Consider the following 19,883-nt stretch of genomic DNA (forward strand, 5'->3'; position numbering starts at 1 on the left):
GGTGGCCGCTCCCGGGCCCCGCCCCGCCCGCGGATTGGCGGGTCCGCACCCGCCCGGCCGCACGTGCGGGGTTCGGTACCGGAGCCGGAGCCGCCGCCCCGCGGAGCCGGGGATGCGCTGCTGGCGGGGCCGAGTGCCGGGGGCCAGTGCTGAGGGGTAAGTGCTGGGGCTCGGGTGCTGGGGCGTTAGTGCCGGGGGGCGAGTGCTGCGGTGCAATTGCCGGGGGGGCGAGTGCCGGGGGGTGAGTGCCGCGGGGCCGCGTTCTCCTGGGGCTTTGCTGGAAACCGCGGGTAACCGGTGCCTGCAGCGTGCGTGCCCTCGGGTGGGGATTCACCTGGTTCCGTGAGCGGAACGCGGGTCTCTGCTCAGGGTTCAAACCGCCGGGCAGGCCGGGGCTGCAAAGGTGTCTTTAAATTTGTTAGAGTGGGAGGTTAATGTTTCTGCATGGGAAGAAGTCACTGCGGAGGCAGCTAGGGGTGTTCAGCCAGCCCGCGTGAACCAGGTGCTGGAGGAGCTGGGAGAAGTTGTCCCGAGGTGGCACTTCCTCTCTGGTCCCTCAGATCCAACCAGGTTGTAAAAACTGGAAGCTAAACTCTCGTACTGCATGGAACCAGAGCATTTCAACTCATCGGGATAACCTGTGTTTAAACCCACACTTCCTCAGAGAACAGGAGCGTCCTCTCTGCTGCACCTGTGGTCTTGTCCGAGGCAGCAGCCAGTGCTGGGAGCTTCAGCAGTTACTGAAAACAATGTTTGACTGGATACAGAGATCTGAGGAGAAATTCCGTGCTAGAAAATCAGGTTATAGCTGCATCATCTCGAGCTCTTCCTTTCTCCTGGGGTGTTTGCTCCTAGTGCCTCCCCTGGGCAGAACAAGGTTCAGCCGTGCCGTGGGTCACATCAGGAGACCAACCCAGCTGAAAACACTGTTCATTTAATTTTCAGATGGATCAGCTTTTTGATTTGATTGTGCAGGGACCTGGACACAGACACAAGAGAAACGGCTGTGTGTAGTGAGGGAGAAGGGACGTCCACATTTAAGGCCATTGTTCCCTTATCACTGTGAGCTACTCCAGGGTGCGAGTCCGGCAGGTAGTCCTTGAGAAATGGGCTTCTCAATCACATGGGCACTTGAGAAAACCTCTTTGGCTCTTTAAAATGGAATAATCTGTGCAAGGTTTCTTCTTGCCACATACCGGTGTGAAGCACAGGGCTGCAAATCTGATTTGACCTGAGCTTTATAGCAGTTTCTTGAAACTCAGCCCTATCTCACAGCAGCAAAGACAAGTTTCCACATGAGAACCTAATGTAAATTGATGCAGGGAAGACAATAGGTGGTTTCATGCTACAGCATCCTCTCTCAAGCCGCGGTGGCATTTCAGTGCAGCATGAATATTCCAGCTGTGCTTGTTCAAAGATCAAAGTGGTTCAGCTGGAGCTGTCTAAAATCACATTTCTTTATCACACACACGCTGCGCTGCCCCTACAGCTCGGTGCCGCTGCCGCCGGGAGCTGCTGTGCACCGCGGCATCCTCAGGGTACACCTGAGACAACAGGAGGTGTGGAGTCCTCTGCGCCTTGCCCACGGGGATAAACTCGCAGGGCTGCCTGGGCCTCGGGGCCCGTCTGCCCTTCCTTCGGCAGCCCCGAGGGATGTGGTTCTGGAGCCTCTTTGGAGAGGCACCTTCTTGTAGGTCCTCCCACACTCCCCAGAGTAAGCAGCCAAGCCAAAGAGGATTGTCCTATGGGAATGTATGGGTACAAACACGCACAGCCACTGCACCCCATGTCCATCAGAAAACAGCCAATCTCTGACTCTTGCCGGAGGGTGTTTGCAGCTGAGGCCACACTGTGAGTGGGCAGCATGTTGGTTTGGGGTCTGCTGAGTGGGAGGTGTCAGGAAGCCGTTCAGAGCTTTGAAAGCTGATTATTGATCCCTCACACAGCGTGAGGTCCATCGATCTGTGCACACAGCGTGGGGCTTGCCGGGAATGGCACGTACCAAAGAAACCAGCCACCCTCTCGGAGAACTGACAGAGCTTCTAAATGGCTTTCTCCTGCCTCATGTAGCAGGTCTGTAAATACCAGTGTGCGGAGTTAGTAGGTTCCGCCTAACATCAGTAGATCAACGCAATGTAGAGTCACCAGAAATACCTACAAATGGACATGGGTAGAGGTGAGGAAGCTGATACTTTTGTCTCTGGGGAATGGTTCTTGTGTATCCAGCGCTGCGTGGGGGTTTGCTCGTGCATGGTGTCGGTGGCTCCTCTGAGTTCGTGCCTCTACCGCTAAGTCTCGCTTTTTGCAGGAAAGGCTGTTTCCTCACTGGAGCTGAACCACTGGAAGCAGAATTCAGTTGTTGTTTGGAGAAGAAAACATGAGAGAGACTGAAGTCACCCAGCTTCTGATGTGATTTCTGGGTTCTGGATCGCTTTAGGATAACTGCTGGGGTGAGAAGCAGACAGAAGCTACCTGTGCTCCTAAACCTGATCCCCAAGCGGCTCTGCCTTTGCCTTTCAACAGAAAAGAACTGGATATTTTGAAGTAGAGGATGAAAACCCCAGCAGCGCAGCCTTCTGAAACTTGGAGGGAAAATGGCCTCAGGTGAGAACAAAGAAGAAAATGCTGACGTGGGATTAAACCAACTTCAAACGCCACCTGAGGCTTTCCTGCCTTTGCTACATGTAATAACTGGTTCTTCTCTCCAGCCTGCCTGCGGAGCTGCGGCTCCTCATGGTCCATGAAGGGGCTGAGTCTGTGTGGTCCCAAACCAGCCCCTTCCCACCCTGCAGCTGGAACTGCTCGCTGTGCCGCCTCTGCCCCGGAGAGCCCATCGCATCCTCCAGCTTCGCCACTTAAGGTGTTTGCAATGGCAGCTGCATCTGCACCAGCCTCCTGGCGAGCCGGGCAGCTGGAGCTGCGGCATCGCTCGCTGTGCCCACCGGAGCCGTGGTCCCGGCAGCCCCGGGCTCAGTGAGGGCTGCGTGGACCCGCCATGCCTCGCTTGCTGCTCCAGTCGCACAGCTCGCAGGCCGTGGGGCTTCTGGAGGAGCTGGACCATTCCTCTTCCTTGGCCAAGCTCATGTCAGTCTACCAAGCAACCAACAGGACCACCTTCAACTGGACAGACAGCCGCATCGTTGAGTGGGAGAAGTTTGCTGAGCTGGCTAAATATGAGCCAGAATCCCAGAAACCAACAGTGAAAGCCCTCCTAATCGTGGCGTACTCGGTGATCATCATCATGTCTCTCTTTGGGAACACGCTGGTGTGCCACGTGGTGCTGAAGAACAAGAGGATGCACTCGGCCACCAGCCTTTTCATCGTCAACTTGGCCGTGTCTGACATTATGATCACGCTGCTCAACACGCCTTTCACCCTGGTAAGCGGCCGCTGTGCTGTCCCTTCCGCAGGAGGGGAGTGTCCCCAGGAAGCTCTGCCTGGTGGTCACAGCCTCCTGTGCACGCGAACCCAGGACTGAGGCGCGAACCCAGCACCACCAAGTCTAGCAGACAACCCTAAAGTGCCGTTCAGGAGCCTGTGGGCTCCCTTTGCTCCCTTAGACTCTGTAACTCCTCAAAGGCTCCAAAATCTCTCCAAGCACATCACCAAACCACAGCAAGAGCTTCTTGGGGAATGCAGAATAAGTGCCTGGATTAGCTTGTACTTTTAACATACACGCTGGAGAGCACTAGAGAGTCACACTTAAAACTTAGTGGGTCAAGACAACTCAAATACCAGTCATACTTAGGTGGTTGGAAGAAAGTAGTCAGGCTCTTCAGAGGTGCAAGTTTGGTAAAGTCTTCCCTGAAAGCGCTCGGTCCACTTTTTCCGAAGATAGTTGTTAGTATAATCAAAAAGTTATTACTGCTGTTCACAAATGGTGTTTATGTGAACAAGCCAGGAGGGCTGCAGCAGCACCGCTCATTTAATCTGTGGGTTTTGACCTTGTAAGCGCTTATGTGAAGGTGTTTTCAAATCAAATGTAGCTCTTCTTTCGTTGGGTTTCAGGTTCGGTTTGTGAACAGCACGTGGGTCTTTGGAAAGGCGATGTGCCACATCAGCCGCTTCGTGCAGTACTGCTCGCTGCACGTCTCCACGCTGACGCTGACGGCCATCGCCCTGGACAGGCACCAGGTACAGCGCCGCCCGCCCTCCCACTCAAGGCTCTTCCCAAGCCCCGCTCAGGCCTGGCCAAGCCAAGGTGGCTGCACCTTGGGCATTAACCCACACCTGGTGAGAGGGCTCTGGAGCTAAACTGAAAGACAACCCTTGTGTGTCAGAGTCAAAGGCCGGATGGACTTGGAGGGGGGAATAACCAAGTGCAGCATCCCAGGTTTCACAGGACACTGCCAGACTTCCAGTGGAAAAGAGTGAGGATGCATCTTTCACATAGTTTTTAGAAGGCCAGGTCTAGCGTGGCCCCCAGGTATGGCCAGGCAAGCTGATCCGAGAGGCTTTGCCGTACGTGGCTGGAAGGACAGCGGAGCCCCCGCCGGTGCCGCGGGTTCCTCCAGCTGCACAGGGAGCTCTTCCGAGCTTTCGGTTCACCACCCAAAACACACAGAATACCAGTGTGGGCATTTGCTGCGCCATCACGCTGCAGGACAGCTGGAGGTGGCAGCAATCCTCAGCTCACTGTCTCAGGGCGGAAAAAGATACTCTGACACTAAAGTCCTATGGTATATTTACAGAACTGGTGCTGGAGCTGCGTAAAGGGGAGCGGCAGAGTAGGAAACCTGGGTTGAAAATACTGGGAGGCCAAATAGTATCATCTTCCAGACTCCCAGATTTTATAAGCTCTTTACCTTTTCATCTATCAAAGACAAAATCATAAAAGGTGAGTTACTGCCTCAAAAGAGAAGAGGTCTCAGCTTCGTAGGTTTAGCTAGAACAGGAGACATATCTTTATGTAATTGGTATAGAACAGACAAACATACCCGTAAGTGAAGAGTTGTGTAGATGTCTTTTTTTTCTTACCGAATGGAACCCACAGTTTAAGTAAAATGGTCCTCACAGAACAGCAGTTTATTTGAAAGCGCTGCTGAGCAGACCGAACAGTCAAGGTTTCCCATTTTCCAGGTCACAGTAATAGGCCATTTTCCTGATCGCTGCCGTCATTTTCTGAGCAGTGTTAGCTCGTGTCAGCGGTTCCCCCGCTGCGCGCCATGGGCAGGGGACTCTGCTGTCGGCGGGACCGGCGTTACGGTGCCGTCTCTGCCGCAGGTCATCCTGAACCCGCTGAAGCAGAGGATGTCGCTGACGAAGGGAGCGCTGAGCATCGCTGTGATGTGGCTGCTGGCAGCCTGCTTCTCCCTGCCCCACGCCATCTACCAGAAGCTGTTCCAGTATCACTACAGGTGAGGTATTTCCCTCCTGAACTGGTCCGGTACCCTCTGCAGCGCTGGGGCTGCCGAGGACAGAGTGGAACGGGGGATTTGCGTGGGGGTGAAACCTCACTGCCCACGGCAGATGCTTTGTCCCAAAAGGCTGTTTTCTCCTGAGGGCATTTCCTTTCTTTCCCCCTCGTGCTCGCTCAGACCGGGTGAGGCAGGTCCAGCCAGCTTGCGCAGGCGGACAGGGAAGAGAGAGACGGGGCTGCAGTTTGAAAAAGAACATAAAACTCATGGTGTAACATGAGTTTAGCAAGACTATACAGCACGAACAGGGAGGAGAGCCCCGCCGTTGCAGGGCGGCAGGGGCACGAACCCCGGGGCTGCAGGAGTTCATAGGCTGATTCACACCTCGCATTCCACCCATCTGGGTTTATGAAAGGGGACCAGCCTTCCTTGAAGCTTGAGGCTTGGGCTGATGCCCAACGTGAACAAGAAAAGCAGAAGAGGAGCCCCCCCTCCTCCCTGCAGCGAAGGGCAGCGAGGAGCGGCGCTGGGGCGGGGGGCGAGGCGGCGTGCGTGCGCTCTGCTGCGCCCCAGCAGCCCTGCGCGGCTGCACACAGCAGCAGCAGCTGCTACAAGGAGGTGAAGTGGGATTTCACAGCCACGTGAGGACTCTGGAGTATCAGGAGAAAGTGAAGTTTCTGATCTGGAGGGGAAAAAAAATTTAAAAAACAAGAGAGAAACAGAAGTGTGTCTTCCCCCCATTCCAGCTGGTCAGTGATGGCATTCATTGCTGTCAGGGCAAAACAGAGAGCCAGGATGGTTTGCCCTTGCAATCCTCTTTTCCTCCGTGGTACCCAACCTATTCTGGTCCTCTTGTCCCCGCCAGCCTGTGGCATTGCTACGACTGCTCCTGGCTAGAAACCAGTCCATAATGCAGCACAGGGGGTGTTTTCTCATGGTGCGCCACGCTGCTGGTGCCACATTTCACAGGAATGCCAGACTGGAGCCCAAAGGGATAATCTTACAGCGAACAGTGTTTTCAACCTGAGAGCAGCGGCCCCAGGAGCTGGGTTAGGAGACAGGAATGGGAAGAAGGAGAAAGATTTCTGTCATAGATATTGAGGTTCTGCATAAAGGACAAATATCTTTCTTCCCCCGGCACAGCCACTTCTCTCCCGTCAGCACGGCAGGGAGCGTTTGAATGGCTGCACGGGTTCTGTGTTGCTGTTTGTGAGAGGGCACATGAGACGGGAGAGGAACGCGGGGCTTTGCAGCTCTTCCTTACGCGTGCCTGGGGTTGATGTGACTGGGAGATTGCTCCGTGTGGGATACGATATCTGCAACTGCTCAGACCTTGTAAACAAAGTGCTGGGTTACTCCTGTACTTGCGTTGCCGCGCAGCTGTGCTCGGGTATTACTGCACAAATTGCTCATGAATGAACAAACGCTGCTATCTGTTTCGTGGCACCTGTCTCTGCTCATCCCTTGGCATGGCCAGAGGAAACCGAGCCCGGCATCGGCATGAGGCAGTCCAGCGATATAAGGACTTCCAGGACGCGCTATTTTCATCCCTGCTTTCCATTGAATAAAAATCGCAGCTGTAATAGAGCTGGTAATAGCTCCTGCGCGTCAGGGGCTGCTGAGGGAGCTGTTGTGGCGCTGGGGATGGGAGAACACGGGCTCCACCAGCACCAACCTCTGGCTGCAGTGGCCACATTCACCGCTGGACCAGAATTTACCAAAATACAGCATCCTGACTGGTTGTGCTCTCAACCAGCCTCTTCCCTGAAATAATTGTGCTCTGCGCCCTTATTCCAAGGTGAGAGGGAAGGGACAGTGACTGGTTTTGGTTACCTGTGGGGTCACACTGCTGCCCGCGCTCTTCAGATGTGTTTTCAGGCTCCAGCCGCACTGAAGCATCACCCTCACCTGCCCGCAGCCCTGACGCCCTCCGGAGCTCCAGGCTGAACGTGCCGCTGCCCCCGTCGCTGCTGCTCTTCCCCCGTGGCTTTGCTCCTTGGCTGTGGCGGGTCTGGTGCCGCTGCGGTGTCACCCTGGTGCTGCGCTGCAGTGTCACCTTGCTTGCTTCCCTGCCAGATCGCCAGTTCCTTGGGCAGGTCCCATCTGGCAGGCAGGGGCTGATCTTGCTGTGCCATCGGCCAGACGGATCCTGGGGAGGAAAAGGTCGGGACCGGGGTTCAGAAAGGATGATTCCCGTCCGCCTCAGGTCCCCTCTGGAGCAGCATCTCCAGGTCCCTGTGGCCGCGGTCACACGCTCTGCTCCCGCGCCCCGTGTCGTCCCCCCGGCAGCCGCACAGCCCTGCACGCAGCCCCCGTGCTCAAGCCGTCTTCTGTTTGTGGTACAAAAGCCAGCTCCGGAGGTCAAAACAGGATATTAAAGATATTAATCAATGCTGCAACAAATAATGCAGCTTGATGGAGACTAAAATCTGTGCTGAATACAAATGAGATGAGGACAAAAGTGGAGGAGAAAGGACAAAATGGAATAACAGAAGGAGAGGAAAAAAAGGAAAGGATAAAACATCCACCAGAAATCAACGTGCGAGTGCTCCTTCCTCCTAATGTTCCATCGCATGCAGTCATCCGCTGCGGGATGCGCAGGGGACACGTGGCTCTGCAGAGATGCTGGCGGCCAGCAAGTGTGAGACTGGATCCGCTGGGTTAAATGTGACAGGTCATCAAAATGCAGTTAAAATAAACGGTCACATAGAGTTAAACTTGGTTCTTTTGTTAGCTAACCATCAGAAGTTAAACTTGAGTTAAGTGACTAGGTTTTCTAATCATCACGCCTGTTTTAAGAGGTAGCGATAAGAGTTTAAAAAATGGTCTCCTGAAGCCCTGATGGGAGCGGGATGGTGGGTGGGGAGGACGGAGAGCTGCCTCCCCATGGCCCCAGCAGCCCCGTCCCCTTCCGTCCAGGCTCCGAGGTCCCAGCTCCCGCAGCAGCTCCTGCTCCTGCCGAGGGGTCGGGTGCCCGCTCGGGGCACGGAAGCCCCGCTGTGGTTTGCCAAGTTAGCAGCGCCCGTTTGCACAGCAACAGCCTCACACTCTGTGTGTATTTGTTTGTTTTCAAGGGAAGCCACTGTCCGGAGTTTGTGCCTCCCCGATTTTCCTGAGCCCACAGAGCTGGTCTGGAAGTACCTGGACCTGTCAACCTTTCTCCTCCTCTACCTCCTGCCTCTGCTGATCATCACTGTCACCTACACGCGCCTGGCCAAGAAGTTGTGGCTCCGCAACGCCATCGGAGATGTCACCACGCAGCAGTACATCACCCACCACAGGAACAAGAAGAAGAGCATCAAGATGCTGATGCTGGTGGTGGTGGTCTTTGCCGTCTGCTGGTTCCCTCTCAACTGCTACGTGGTGCTCATCTCCAGCCTCGGCATCAAGACCAAGAACGCCCTCTATTTTGCCCTGCACTGGTTCGCCATGAGCAGCACCTGCTACAACCCGTTCATCTACTGCTGGCTGAACGAGAGCTTCAGGGCGGAGCTCAAGTCGCTGCTGTGCATGTGCCAGAAGGTGCCCCGGGCGGAGGACAAGGCGCTGCCGCCCGCGGGGCCGTCGTGCCGGCAGGCCTGGCTGCAGCAGCCGGGGGGCCCGCAGGGGCCTGTCCCCGAGCGCCTGTGCCCCCCCGGGACCACCCGCACGGCCAACACCGACCTGTGAGCCGGGGGCCTCAGGTGAGTTCGCTGCATTCACTGGACAGCAAAGGGCGTCCCCTGCTCCTCCTGCGGAATCGCTGCTGCGGCTCTGGGGTCTCGCTGCTGCCTTGTCCCACAGCAGCATCCCCCGCGCTGGGTGGGGGCAGCAGAGCCCCCAGCCCTCCCTGTGAGCCCACGGCTGCTCAAGAGCGGGGACGCGCAGGGGACGTGGGTGGCTGCAGACCTGGGGATCTGCTGTCGGGGCTTCCCACCCGATGACGAGCGGAGGGACAGGGACCCAGGTTTCTGCCATTGCTCGTGCTGTCCCCAGTCACGGGCCCCTCCCGGAGCTCGTAACGTGCCACAACGCGGGGCTCTGCAGAGCTGCAGGACCCGCTCCCACCTGTCTGGACATCCAGGGTGACTCCAGCCATACAGGCTTTCACCAGATAAGTTACGCCAAAGCCTCCCCCGGCAACGAGGGTCAGCCCATAGCAATTTCCCCCTCGCTCCATCTGTCCCAGCTCGTCCCCACGCCGCTCCAGAGGAGGGGGCGCTCACCGGGCATCGGCACAGCAGCCTCAGGTGGCTCTTGGGTGGATAAATCCAGTCCATTGAGAATTTCTTTTTGTTTCTGTGATAAATAGATTTGTTCAGGAAATAAACCTACCCTGGCACTAAACAAAAGGCTGCAAAAATTGTCATCAGAGCTGTAGCATTCACTAACGGAAGAATGAAATCATCCTCCAAATTACTATTTGCTGTAAAAGAGTTTCATTTAAACAACAGAATTGACTCAGACTGAGAAGGTTTTCTTTACAGTCCTGGGAAAAAGAATGTAATGCAGCTGCGCTGGGGAGGCAGGTCAAAAAGAGCCACAGAGCGAAGGGAAGATGTAGTGCCTGAGAGAGGAAAAGAAAGAAAAAGACAGGGAAAAGAGGCAATAGACGCAGAAGAACCCAGAAGTGCTGCAGCGGCCGGGCACTGGGGAGCAGGACCTGGCCTGGCCACGATGTCCCTTCTCCATCACACCACCCCCTTGAGAACCGCACCGAGACCACGGGGGCCAGACTTCTCCCCAGCGTCCCTGGTGAGCTTGAGCAGCACAGAGACAAAAGAGGGAAAAATTATTGTTACTCACCTGTCCGTCCAGACGGTGGGTTCAATAGTCATAAGTCCTTTGTGGGAATAAAGCGCTGTGTGTTCTGAGCTCCAACAGGCCCTGGTTAATCCTTCGGACCTCGGTGCTGGTGACGGGTACGTGCTCAGTGGTGACACCGGGGCTGCAGCTGGGGTGGCCACACACTGGTCCTCAGGCCTGAAATTCCTAGGGACATGCTGTACTCCCAGCAAGAAAACCCCAAACAGACTGCTTTGGATCGGGAGAGTGCAGCGTTGGTGCAGCCTCACCTGGAGCACTGTGCCGTTCTGGGCCCGCGATCTCAGAAGGGGTGAAGGTCCCGGAATGTGTCCCCAAGAGAGCAAAGAAGCTGGTGAGGGGCTGGAAGGAACGTCCTGTGAGGGGCGGCTGAGGGCGCTGGGCTTGGTCTAGTTGGTGACCCCCAGGTGACGGTTTTCAGCAGTTTTGGGGTCGGGGATGCTCCTGCTCTGCCCTGGGACTGAGCTGCTGCCTTGGGAGGAAACAGGGGGACCTGGGTGGCTGGTGGGGACCATGATGTGCTCCCACCACCTTCCAGGGGAGGGTCGGTCAGACAAAGAAGGGAATCTAAGCATTGACTGTTTTTTCCCCGTTTGCACAGTGAGAAGGAACTGGAGAGAAGGGGGGTGGTCCCTTCCAGGTGACCCCACTTGGCCACGTCCCTGCACCCTGGGGATTCACCACAGCACCTGCACAAGGAGAGCAGAGCAGAGCAGAGCAGCGGATCCTGAGTGCAGCAGAATCCATGGAGACAGGAGCCCCAAGGCACTTCCCTTGGAAATGGCCAGTTCCCTGGACACGTGAACCAAAGGCAGCCTGGGCACAGGCACTGCCCTCTCTGGAGACTGCAGTGTCCCTTTGCACTCAAAACACATCCTTCTGAGCTTTTCAAAGTGTTAAAAGCATCTCTAATTAATGAGCATCACCTCATTTACTTATTACAGAGAAGCTGTTATTTGCCTTTTTACTGTTCTTCACTCCTCATCAACTTAGAGTGCAAGGCCCTCAGACTACCATGTATTCCATTAAAATATTAATTCAATTAAAATACTATTTATTCTCTGCGGAAAGGCTGGCTGTGGGTATGGAATTTTCAGTTTCCACTGCAGAAATGTCGCAGCCCTTTTCCACTCAAATACCTTCTGAAGTTTAAGAGACGTTTCCCCAAAGACTGCAAACCCAGCATCCTTCATCCTTTGGCTGCTGTGGCACAAGTGTTCAGTGCAAGCTGAGGGTGCACATGAGATGCAGTTATAACTCATGGTGAGTGGGCTTCTCCCAGTGACCGGAGAGCGGAATCACGAGTGAGCGCCGGCAGCTCGGGGCCATGAAAAGCCTGAGAGGTGACAGAACTTCCCGGGGCTCTTTGGGCAACACCCGCAGAGCAAACGTTGCACGAAGGAACAGAGGAAAGTGGAGAATCGCATCCTGGCTCCCAAAGCTCTGTGTGTGACCCAGTGCCGAGTGGCATTGCTGATGTGGACCGTCAGCCCCGGCACAGCCCGTCTCCCTGGCACAGCCCCAGCACAGCCCTGACATAGACCAGACACAGCCCCGGGCACAGCCCCGGCACAGCCCCAGCACAGCCCCGGCACAGCCCCGGGCACAGCCCGGCTCCCTGGGCGCAGCCCTGGCACAGCCCCGACACAGCCCCGGCACAGCCTGGCTCCCCGGGCACAGCCCCGGCACAGCCCCGGCACAGCCCTGCTCCCCGGGAACAGCCCTGGCACAGCCCCGGCACGGCCCCGGCACGGCCCCAGCACAGCCCCGACATAGCCCAGACACAGCCCCGGGCACAGCCCCGGGCACAGCCCCGGCACAGCCCCGGCACAGCCCCGGGCACAGCCCTGCTCCCTGGCCACAGCCCTGGCACAGCCCCGGCACAGCCCCGACATAGCCCAGACACAGCCCCGGGCACAGCCCCGGGCACAGCCCCGCTCCCCGGGCCCTCCCTTGGCTGTGGTGCGATGCACCATGCCCACAAAACACACCATTTCTGAAGAGATAATTCTATGGGTCTTTCAATACGCACATTATATCTTGGGCTTCTGTGAAATAACCATAGCAACAACACTAACACTGGCATCTTCCATGAGAAATATTAATCTATGGCTCTCGCTGTGATTCTGAAACAAAATTGGCTTTGCTGCTGGCAAATTCTGGGGTACAAGCCAAGCTGGGGATTAAATCCCATCCCCAGTGCTGTTGTACCACACAAGAAATTGTCAGCGGTTTCTCGAGGTGTTTGTCCAAGGATGCTGGCACCGCCTGCTGCTGGGCTCCTCAGGAACAGCCGCGTTTCCTGGAGGCAGCAGGCAAGCCTTGGAGCCGTACCTGCCCGTCGGCCCTGGGGTAGAAGAGCTGTTCCGGAGCCCCTGTCGTGTCCAGTGGCTGTGGGCCAAGTAGAAGAGCTAAAGTGTCCGAACCTTGTGTTGAGTCCATCTTTAATATTTCTTAGTTGGTGTTTTCTCCCCCCCTCTCCCCTTCCTTCCTTTCTTTAAATGGCGCTATAATACTTTTTTTTCTGGATGAACCAAAGACCTGTGCCTCTCTTCATGCTCCCTTGATCTTCTGCTCATCCATGTAGTTAGCTGCCTCTTGCTGTGAAAAACAACCTAGCTGCTTTTCCTTGTTCTGTCAACTGCAGCATCTCTTCATTGCTGGATTTTTCTCCCCTAAATGGGCATGATGCAAGGGCTGACTGTATTGCATCTCCGTAATGGCTCAGCTATCTACACTGGTAATTATCAATGCCCGAATGAGATTCAGAGCCTCGCACGCTTTGCCTGTTCCTTCCAGGCTCATGTATCACTTGAGGATGCCCCGACTGCCACAGCAGCACTCTCAGCAGCGTTCGGGCGGAGAGTAGGATGCACCACATAAAAAAGGAAGATAAACTGAGCCATGCTGTTTGATTTGGGCAAGGCACAGTGACAGGGGCAAGAGAGTGTGGTTCTGCCGAGCTGCAGGCACAAGGCTGCAGCGATTGCAGGGCCAACCCAGACGAGAGCTGCGAAAGAGTCTAAGAAATTCTGCTTTGCTGGAACAGTCATGGTCTGAGCCAGCTCAGCAGGTAAACGTGTTCAAACATTCATCAGTTTGTCTTCAGACACGCTGCTCGGCTATGGGAACAGCTTCCCGAGCGGCACCGGCGGCAGCCCAGTGTCCGAGATCAACGGGACCGGGGGCAGTTCCCAACCGGGACCAGCACAACCCGACGGGTGTTCTGTTCCCGTTCCCAGCCGGGCTGGGCCGTGGCTGCTGTGGGTTTTGTGCCCTGAGACCGGCCCTGGCTGGGGCAGCTGCGGTGACGCGTGGCACCGGTCGCAGCCCAGTGCTGTGGCAGCCCCGTGGCCGCTGGGCCAGCTGAGAGCGCAGGGTGGGAGAAGAGTCCCTGGGAAGCCACTGTTGTTGAAAGAGCCCCGGTCCTGGTCCCACCCTGCAGCCCCAGCCGTCACCCCATGGCTCTGCTGTCACCCATGGCTCTGCCGTCGCCCCCCGGCTCTGCCGTGCTGCCCCGCGGCAGGCGGGCGGCTCCAGTCTGTCCCAGGCAGGCAGAGCCCTGGAGCAAAACCCCGAGGGTGAATTATTAAAACACCGAGTTAGACAGGAGTCTCCTCCAGAGAAAGTATTTGAGCCCACACAGATCACTATGCCATGATTCAGAGACATGTCTGAGTGATTAACAACCCAGATTTATTAACGTTAGCTCATGCCAAATGCATCTAACTGCCTTCAGCATAGTTGCTGATGAAGATGATAACAGAGAACACAGTGCAGGGGATACCTGAATTCCAGAAACAAATCCCCTTATATAGTCCCATCACATAATGAACAAAGAAACCACAAAATGCCAACTAGATGAACAAAAAGCGAGCAGAACAAAAATGCACAATGAGTCAGAAAATTAGCTCAGGAAGGAGAAACAGAATAAAGTTATCATCAGTCAAGTCTTCAAGTGGAAAACAATACTGAGAGGCTGCCCAAAGCATGCAGGGCATTGTCCTCAGCTAAATCCGGATCGAGCCCTGGAAGTGGAGATGTCCCTGGGTCGGTGTCAGGACCATCCTCTGCCCTGGCGCGGCTCAGCAGGCCGGCCCCTGCGGCGCTGGACGGTGAGGGAGGAAAACCCCGAACCTCGCCCAGGAGGCTGGGGTGCAGCGGGCACACCCGCATTAACGCTGGGAGGTTAACGAGCAGACACCCTGTGCCACGGGCAGCGGAGCAGAGGCTCGCCCTCAAGTCGGGGCAGGCGGCTCTGCCCTCTCACCCAGCAGCAGCCAGCACGCGGCTCCTCCAGCCCCCGCTGCGCCGCAGAGGAATGCTTCAGATCTCCCGGCACTGGATGGAAACCAAGCGGGAACCGACAGGGCAGGTTCATCCTGCAGTCGGCACTCGGGTAAAGCTCTCCGCAGGGCTGCCCTGGCCCACCAGTGCTCAGCAGTCCTCCCTACCCAAATTCCAGCACCTTCCTAACTGCTCCCCCGCACTCGCTGTCCCGGTGCTTCTGGTGCACCCACCTTTCCCACGACGGACGACACGGCGCACCCCAGCGAGCTCTCTGTGCCCACAGCTCTGGCCAGGCTGCGTGCTGGGCGTCTGCGCTGAACAGAGTGGAGCCGCTGGGGACGGGCCGACGGCACACGGCGGGAGCGCAGGAGCCGGTTCCAGAGGCTGCGGCTCCAGCGCGCGCCCGACGGCGCTGGGGAGGCCGGGGGAGCTGAGCTGGCGCGGCCAGAGCAGGGGCTGCAAGTGGCTGCGCCGGCTGCAAACCCTCGCTCAGGAGGTTGCTCATGTCTCCCCAGACATCAAAGCAAATGCACTTCTTGCCCTGCCACCTCCAGTATTTTTTCCTTTATCCAGGCAGTAAGCATTCAGTTAATGTGTTCGGCCCTCTCAATGGAGGCTTGTTCTCCTGTGAGCCTGTCCTGGTGATAACACCATGTTAGGCAAAGCCAAATGGCACTAGGACACTGCCCCCTGAAACGAGCTGCCAACGACCAGCAGCTGTCACCTATCACAGGTGACAGGGGAAAAGTCAGTAGTTAAAACACCACAACGGGCTGAAACCTGTGGAAACCATGTGTCTGTTTTCACAATGCAACAGCCTGTCTCTTGAAGAGACTTTTCCATGACAGGCCTCATAAAAACCTCCTTGGCAGATAGGAAGAGACAGATTGCTTTACAAAATCAGATTGATGGATCATCTGATTTGTCTGTTGGAGACAGAAACAATTGCTTTGTGGGACACCACAAGGAACAATTACAGGGAGTGCCCCCATTAGTGGAATACTGGAAGTTTTTGTTTCTTTCTGAACTGTGGTACATCACTCGGACCTTTCACATTCAGGTTAATAAACCAAGTCCTTCCAAAGGACTGGAAAGGAATCAAGTTTTAGTTGTCACCACTGCGGTGTTCCTAGAATTCCCATCACGGTACATTGTCTTTCCTCAATCTATCCTTAGAGGTCAGTTATTTAACACATTATTGTCATTTTCTACCCTGTTCCTGAATTAAATGTACAGTGGCTCCTGCTCACAAGCGCTGAACAAAGCCAACAGTTGCGGCACGGGGATGGGAACCGCTACAGCTCCACGTAGATCCCTTAGCACAGCAGCCCTCTGTGTGTTCCCATTTCTATTGCAGGCCATAGACTTTTCCCTTTATTAAATTTGAAGGTTAATTTTATGAAACCCAAAGCTAAAGCTGACTTGAATGAAAGGTTTCCTTGTGTTCTATTTAAAATAATTGTATTAAATTGCATTACCTTGCTTTCTATTTAGTGGAATAAAAGCATCCTGTTGTCCTTCACAGCAAGCAGGGAATAATGTGGGAATGTATTCATCCTGTAGGCAAACTGTAATGGTTAACATAGCTAATAAAGACTATGAATATTTAGCAATATATTCAGATGTCTCAGCTATAAATGGGAACAGGCTGAAAATGAACTTTAAGCTTGTTTGACCCTCCACATTCAAACACCCGCCAGCACCCCCGAGTCCCTCCCTCTGGAACGAGCAGCTTTTAGTGGCCCGTGGGTGCCCTGTGAAACGCTCCTGGCGAGGCTGGAGGACCGACCTGGAACGGGTGGTGCAATGTCAAGTTTAGTGCCCTGCGTTTCTGGTTGGCTCTGGGGCATCTATTCTCTAATCTAAGGGCAGATTTCTGATTTCATTTACGGTGGGATTCTCGGTGCGGATGGAGAAATGGAGGGACAGGAAAACAAAGAGGAAAGAATCCCCCTGCGGGTTAGTGAGAACCCGGCCCGGGGGCGCTGCGGACCTTTCGTTGATGTATGTATATGTGCACGCGCACCCAGGCCCTGCTCCCGCTCAGCGCTGCCCACGGTGGGTCCCAGCCGCGGCTCCGGGTCCCACGGCACCAGGGCCGCGACCGACCCTCCAGCTCTCGCTCCTGCTCGTTTTAAACTAACCGCACCAGGTAAGGAATTATGAAGATTGGTCCTATTGCCATTGTATTTAATTGGAGTGTTTATTTGTAATCCAATAACTTCTCAACACCAGCTCAGAGGAGGACGTGAGGGGGAGTTTGCGGAGGTGTTGAATGGGTTGCAAAACCACTTCATTCTTTTTCTAAAACTCTGTTGCTCAATGCAGCTGCAGTTGAATCCAAACCCAGCCCATTACCCAGTCCGTTGGCTCCTGTTAATAACTGTCACACAGAAAAAGGCTGGCCAGTCTCAAAAAGCCCCATTTACCACCAGGGCCCAGGGACGGAATACAGGAATTTCACTGGGATAATAATGTATTTTTGACGGATAGTGATAACTATTGGCATCGGGCTGTCCCTCTGAAGACAGCGTGGCGCTTTGTTTTGTTTTTAGTCAGCAAGGCTTTATGTTTGGAGCTGCAATGTTTTTCCCTTAAAAATGAACTTCTGCTGCCAACATAAGGTATCAGGCTCCCTTTTTTAGTTTTTCAGTGGTGGTTGTTGCTCCAGTTTGGTTCCAGTTGAGAGAATTTGCCCTCATTCATGTCCCCCTAATGCTCCAAACCCTGTGCCCGGTTCCCCAGCCCCCGCTCCGCATGGGGGTCCCCTTCTCCACATCTGGGGGACCCGGGGCAGGACAGTCCCCGGGCCCGGCTGCGGTTCTGTCCGCCCAGCAGAGCTGCCGGGCGACATTTGCAGTCACCGCGGGTGACACGAAGCGGGGAGACGCTGGCACCCGGACACTCGCACTGCGACGCTTTTGAAACTGCCCTGGAGGGGCCCTGTGGGTCAGCCCCACGTTCCACAGGTGAGTCTGGGGGCAGCAGAGAAATAAACCTCTGTCTGCTGGCCAACACACTCCATAATTCAATAATGTGCCGTAAAACGTGTGTTTTCATTCCCTTGTAATTGCGCTGGTGGCCAGCAGAGAAGCAGTAACACGAGAGTGTGCACACAGGGGAACACCCGTGGAAAACACAAAATGGGAAAATCAGAGAACAAACAATAAAAACATCATCGGTGGGGCAGGAAAGTGGAAAAGGAAAGAAACCAGGGACTGGCGATTCAGTCCTCTCTAATGGATTTAAGGGTCCATTTTAGCAGGAGCGGTGTAACTGCAGTGTCCCTAGCCCCGCGCGCAGCCGACAGCAGCGCAGAGCTGCCGGGTAGACTGAGAAGGTCCGCGGCACGGTCACTCCGGCGCGGAGCACAGGGCTGCGGCGCCGAGGACGGGGCCCGGAGAAGGGGTTTGTTGCAGCTCCGAGCGGGGGAACCTCTGGAGGACGTGGGTTCCTCTGCGGAGCTGCCAGCTGCTGTTCCGTGCCCTCCACTCCTGCATTCTGCCAGATTATTCATGCCACATGAGTAGATAGTAACAGGGCTTAGGTTACCTTAGACCGACACAAAACTTGGGTTGGATGGTTTTCCACCCACCTGAAAAGTGGTGTGAACCATTGTGAAAGATTCTTCTAGCTGTCACATAACAACGCAATCAGGGATCCGCGTGCTAACGAAGCGGCTGTGGCGGGTCCGGCCCCCAGAGCCGAGCTGCACAGGGTGCGTGTTCTGTCTCTGCGGTGTCTCATGCTTCTCCGGAGCCTGCTGGTCCGTGTTTGACATCACATCTTTCTACAGGGTGGGCAAGAACACGAAGAGCAAAAGCAGGAAAGCTGCATTTGCCAAGGTGTTACCGAGCACTCCAGCATTTCTGCCATTTGCTCGCTCCACGCCAGCTTTCTGCTGAGCCAAACCCCCGGGGGAGCACGTGCTTCTCCTCTGACCCTTTTCCGTGAAGAGCCGCCTTTCCCTGGCCACGCAGTCTCTTTCCCTGCCCCCTACTCCCCCAAAGTACAGGCTGTTGGTCTGTATTTCCATGCAATGCTGGTTTAGTCCAGATCATCTCAGACCAAAGATGGAAACACCAGGCTTCAGGAAAAAGGTCTTGCTGTAAAAGCACTTGGCTCTGTGCATCCAGAATCTGCACAAGGGCAACCTTAGAAAGCTCATCTGACTTAATTGTTCACAGATCACACAGTCCTTGTTAATCCAGGGCTCATTAATTAGCCTGGCTCTCACTGTAGGCTGCCAAGCAGGATCACGCCCAGAGCATTTATTTTATGGGAACATCTGCAGCCTGGGCAGACCTCCCCCAGCTCCGCCGTGCAGCTCGATGCTCACGAGGCAGGAGTCCCCTGTGACGAGGACACCAAGACCCCCCTTGACTTGCATTAGCACCTCAGTAGGTCTCAGATAAAGTCTGCCCAGGGTTTACTGGTCTACACAAGGACTTGGAGCCACTGGTCTCTTCCTCTGCAGTTACTCCATCAGGGGATGCAACTGATGCATCTCAACACCCCACACACTTAAGCCAAGTTCTTTAAATTAAAGCCTGTCCGTCGGGAATATTTGGCTTGGCAGGATCGTTGGCCACAAGCTGTGGCCGCAGGACACACGTCTGCATTCCTGCTGCGGGGACCAGCCCAGGAGAACGCCCAGCACACATGCCTCTCGGGACACATGGTGTTTACTGGCACCCTCTGGAACCGGAGGCTCGTCAAGCAGGCGGCCCCTGTGCCCTGAATGCCTTTGCAGCAGCTTTGCATCCCAGCAGGAGATGTTCCTCCCAGAGGCAGCTGAGGTGAGGCCCGTGTACCCCAGCCTGTAGATGTGCTCCAGCCTCGCTGCAAACTGGCTGAGGGGGCAGCAGGGACTGGGGGGGGCAGGGGCCTCTGAGTTCTGAGCACCGCGGGGCTCCCGCTCGCATGGAGCGAGTCTGCTCCTCCGCCAGCTCTGCGCCACAGACACACCTCTTATCGCAGTGCTGGGAAAGGAATCCCAAGTGCTTGGGGGGAACACAGTTTATCATAGCTTCTTGTGCATCAGCCAAAGCTGAGGCAAGACCAGGCAGCACAGCCGCCCCGAGGCGGGGAGCGGAGCGGGTGTACCCCCTCTTCACAGGAGCTGCTGGCTGGGCGGTGAGCGCCTGCCTGGCACGGGACAGCGGACCCGTGTGGTGGGGCCAAACCCACCCACACCTCACCTGCGGCGTGGCCAGTCCTCAGGCAGCTGAGAACGACAAGTCCTGCATGGCTGCAGCCCCGCAGCCTGTAGACAAGGCAAGGCACACTCCAGATTCCCATCCCAACACCGTGCCAGAGGCTGCATCCCCACCATGCCCGGCGCTCTCGGACACGCTCTCCCCATGGGCTGGGCTCTGGGACCGGTCTCAGGAGCTGCCCACCCTGGGACAGCCGGGCTCCCCGCATCCCGCA

At 55.7% G+C, this 19,883-nt stretch overlaps 1 protein-coding gene across 3 annotated transcripts; it reads left to right on the forward strand.

Annotated features, from left to right (window-relative positions):
* The first annotated feature begins 6 nt into the window (after positions 1 to 6).
* Positions 7 to 11,230, forward strand: LOC102087709 (G-protein coupled receptor 83). Of its 3 annotated transcripts, none has more exons than XM_065077319.1 (6): positions 7 to 156; positions 2,309 to 3,379; positions 4,009 to 4,134; positions 5,224 to 5,357; positions 8,432 to 9,040; positions 10,221 to 11,230. In XM_065077319.1, exons 2-5 carry the CDS (start codon positions 2,996 to 2,998, stop codon positions 9,024 to 9,026), a joined length of 1,239 nt encoding a protein of 412 aa, XP_064933391.1. In that variant the 5' UTR covers positions 7 to 156; positions 2,309 to 2,995; the 3' UTR covers positions 9,027 to 9,040; positions 10,221 to 11,230. The 3 variants fall into 3 exon arrangements, with proteins under 3 accessions (XP_064933391.1, XP_064933390.1, XP_064933392.1); XM_065077320.1 differs by having other exon boundaries at positions 8 to 156; positions 10,762 to 11,230; XM_065077318.1 differs by having other exon boundaries at positions 8,432 to 11,208.
* The last annotated feature ends 8,653 nt before the right edge of the window (positions 11,231 to 19,883 follow it).

This window comes from Columba livia, chromosome 12 (assembly GCF_036013475.1).
Source record: "Columba livia isolate bColLiv1 breed racing homer chromosome 12, bColLiv1.pat.W.v2, whole genome shotgun sequence".
NCBI classification, from domain to species: domain Eukaryota; kingdom Metazoa; phylum Chordata; class Aves; order Columbiformes; family Columbidae; genus Columba; species Columba livia.

Excerpts from the sequence above, each read along its gene's own strand:
- LOC102087709 (XM_065077319.1), top strand. The coding sequence starts at position 2,996 with ATGCCTCGCTTGCTGCTCCAGTCGCACAGCTCGCAGGCCGTGGGGCTT. Across the intron at positions 3,380-4,008 it reads TCAACACGCCTTTCACCCTG|GTTCGGTTTGTGAACAGCAC; the intron begins GTAAGCGGCCGC and ends GTTGGGTTTCAG. Across the intron at positions 4,135-5,223 it reads TCGCCCTGGACAGGCACCAG|GTCATCCTGAACCCGCTGAA; the intron begins GTACAGCGCCGC and ends TCTCTGCCGCAG.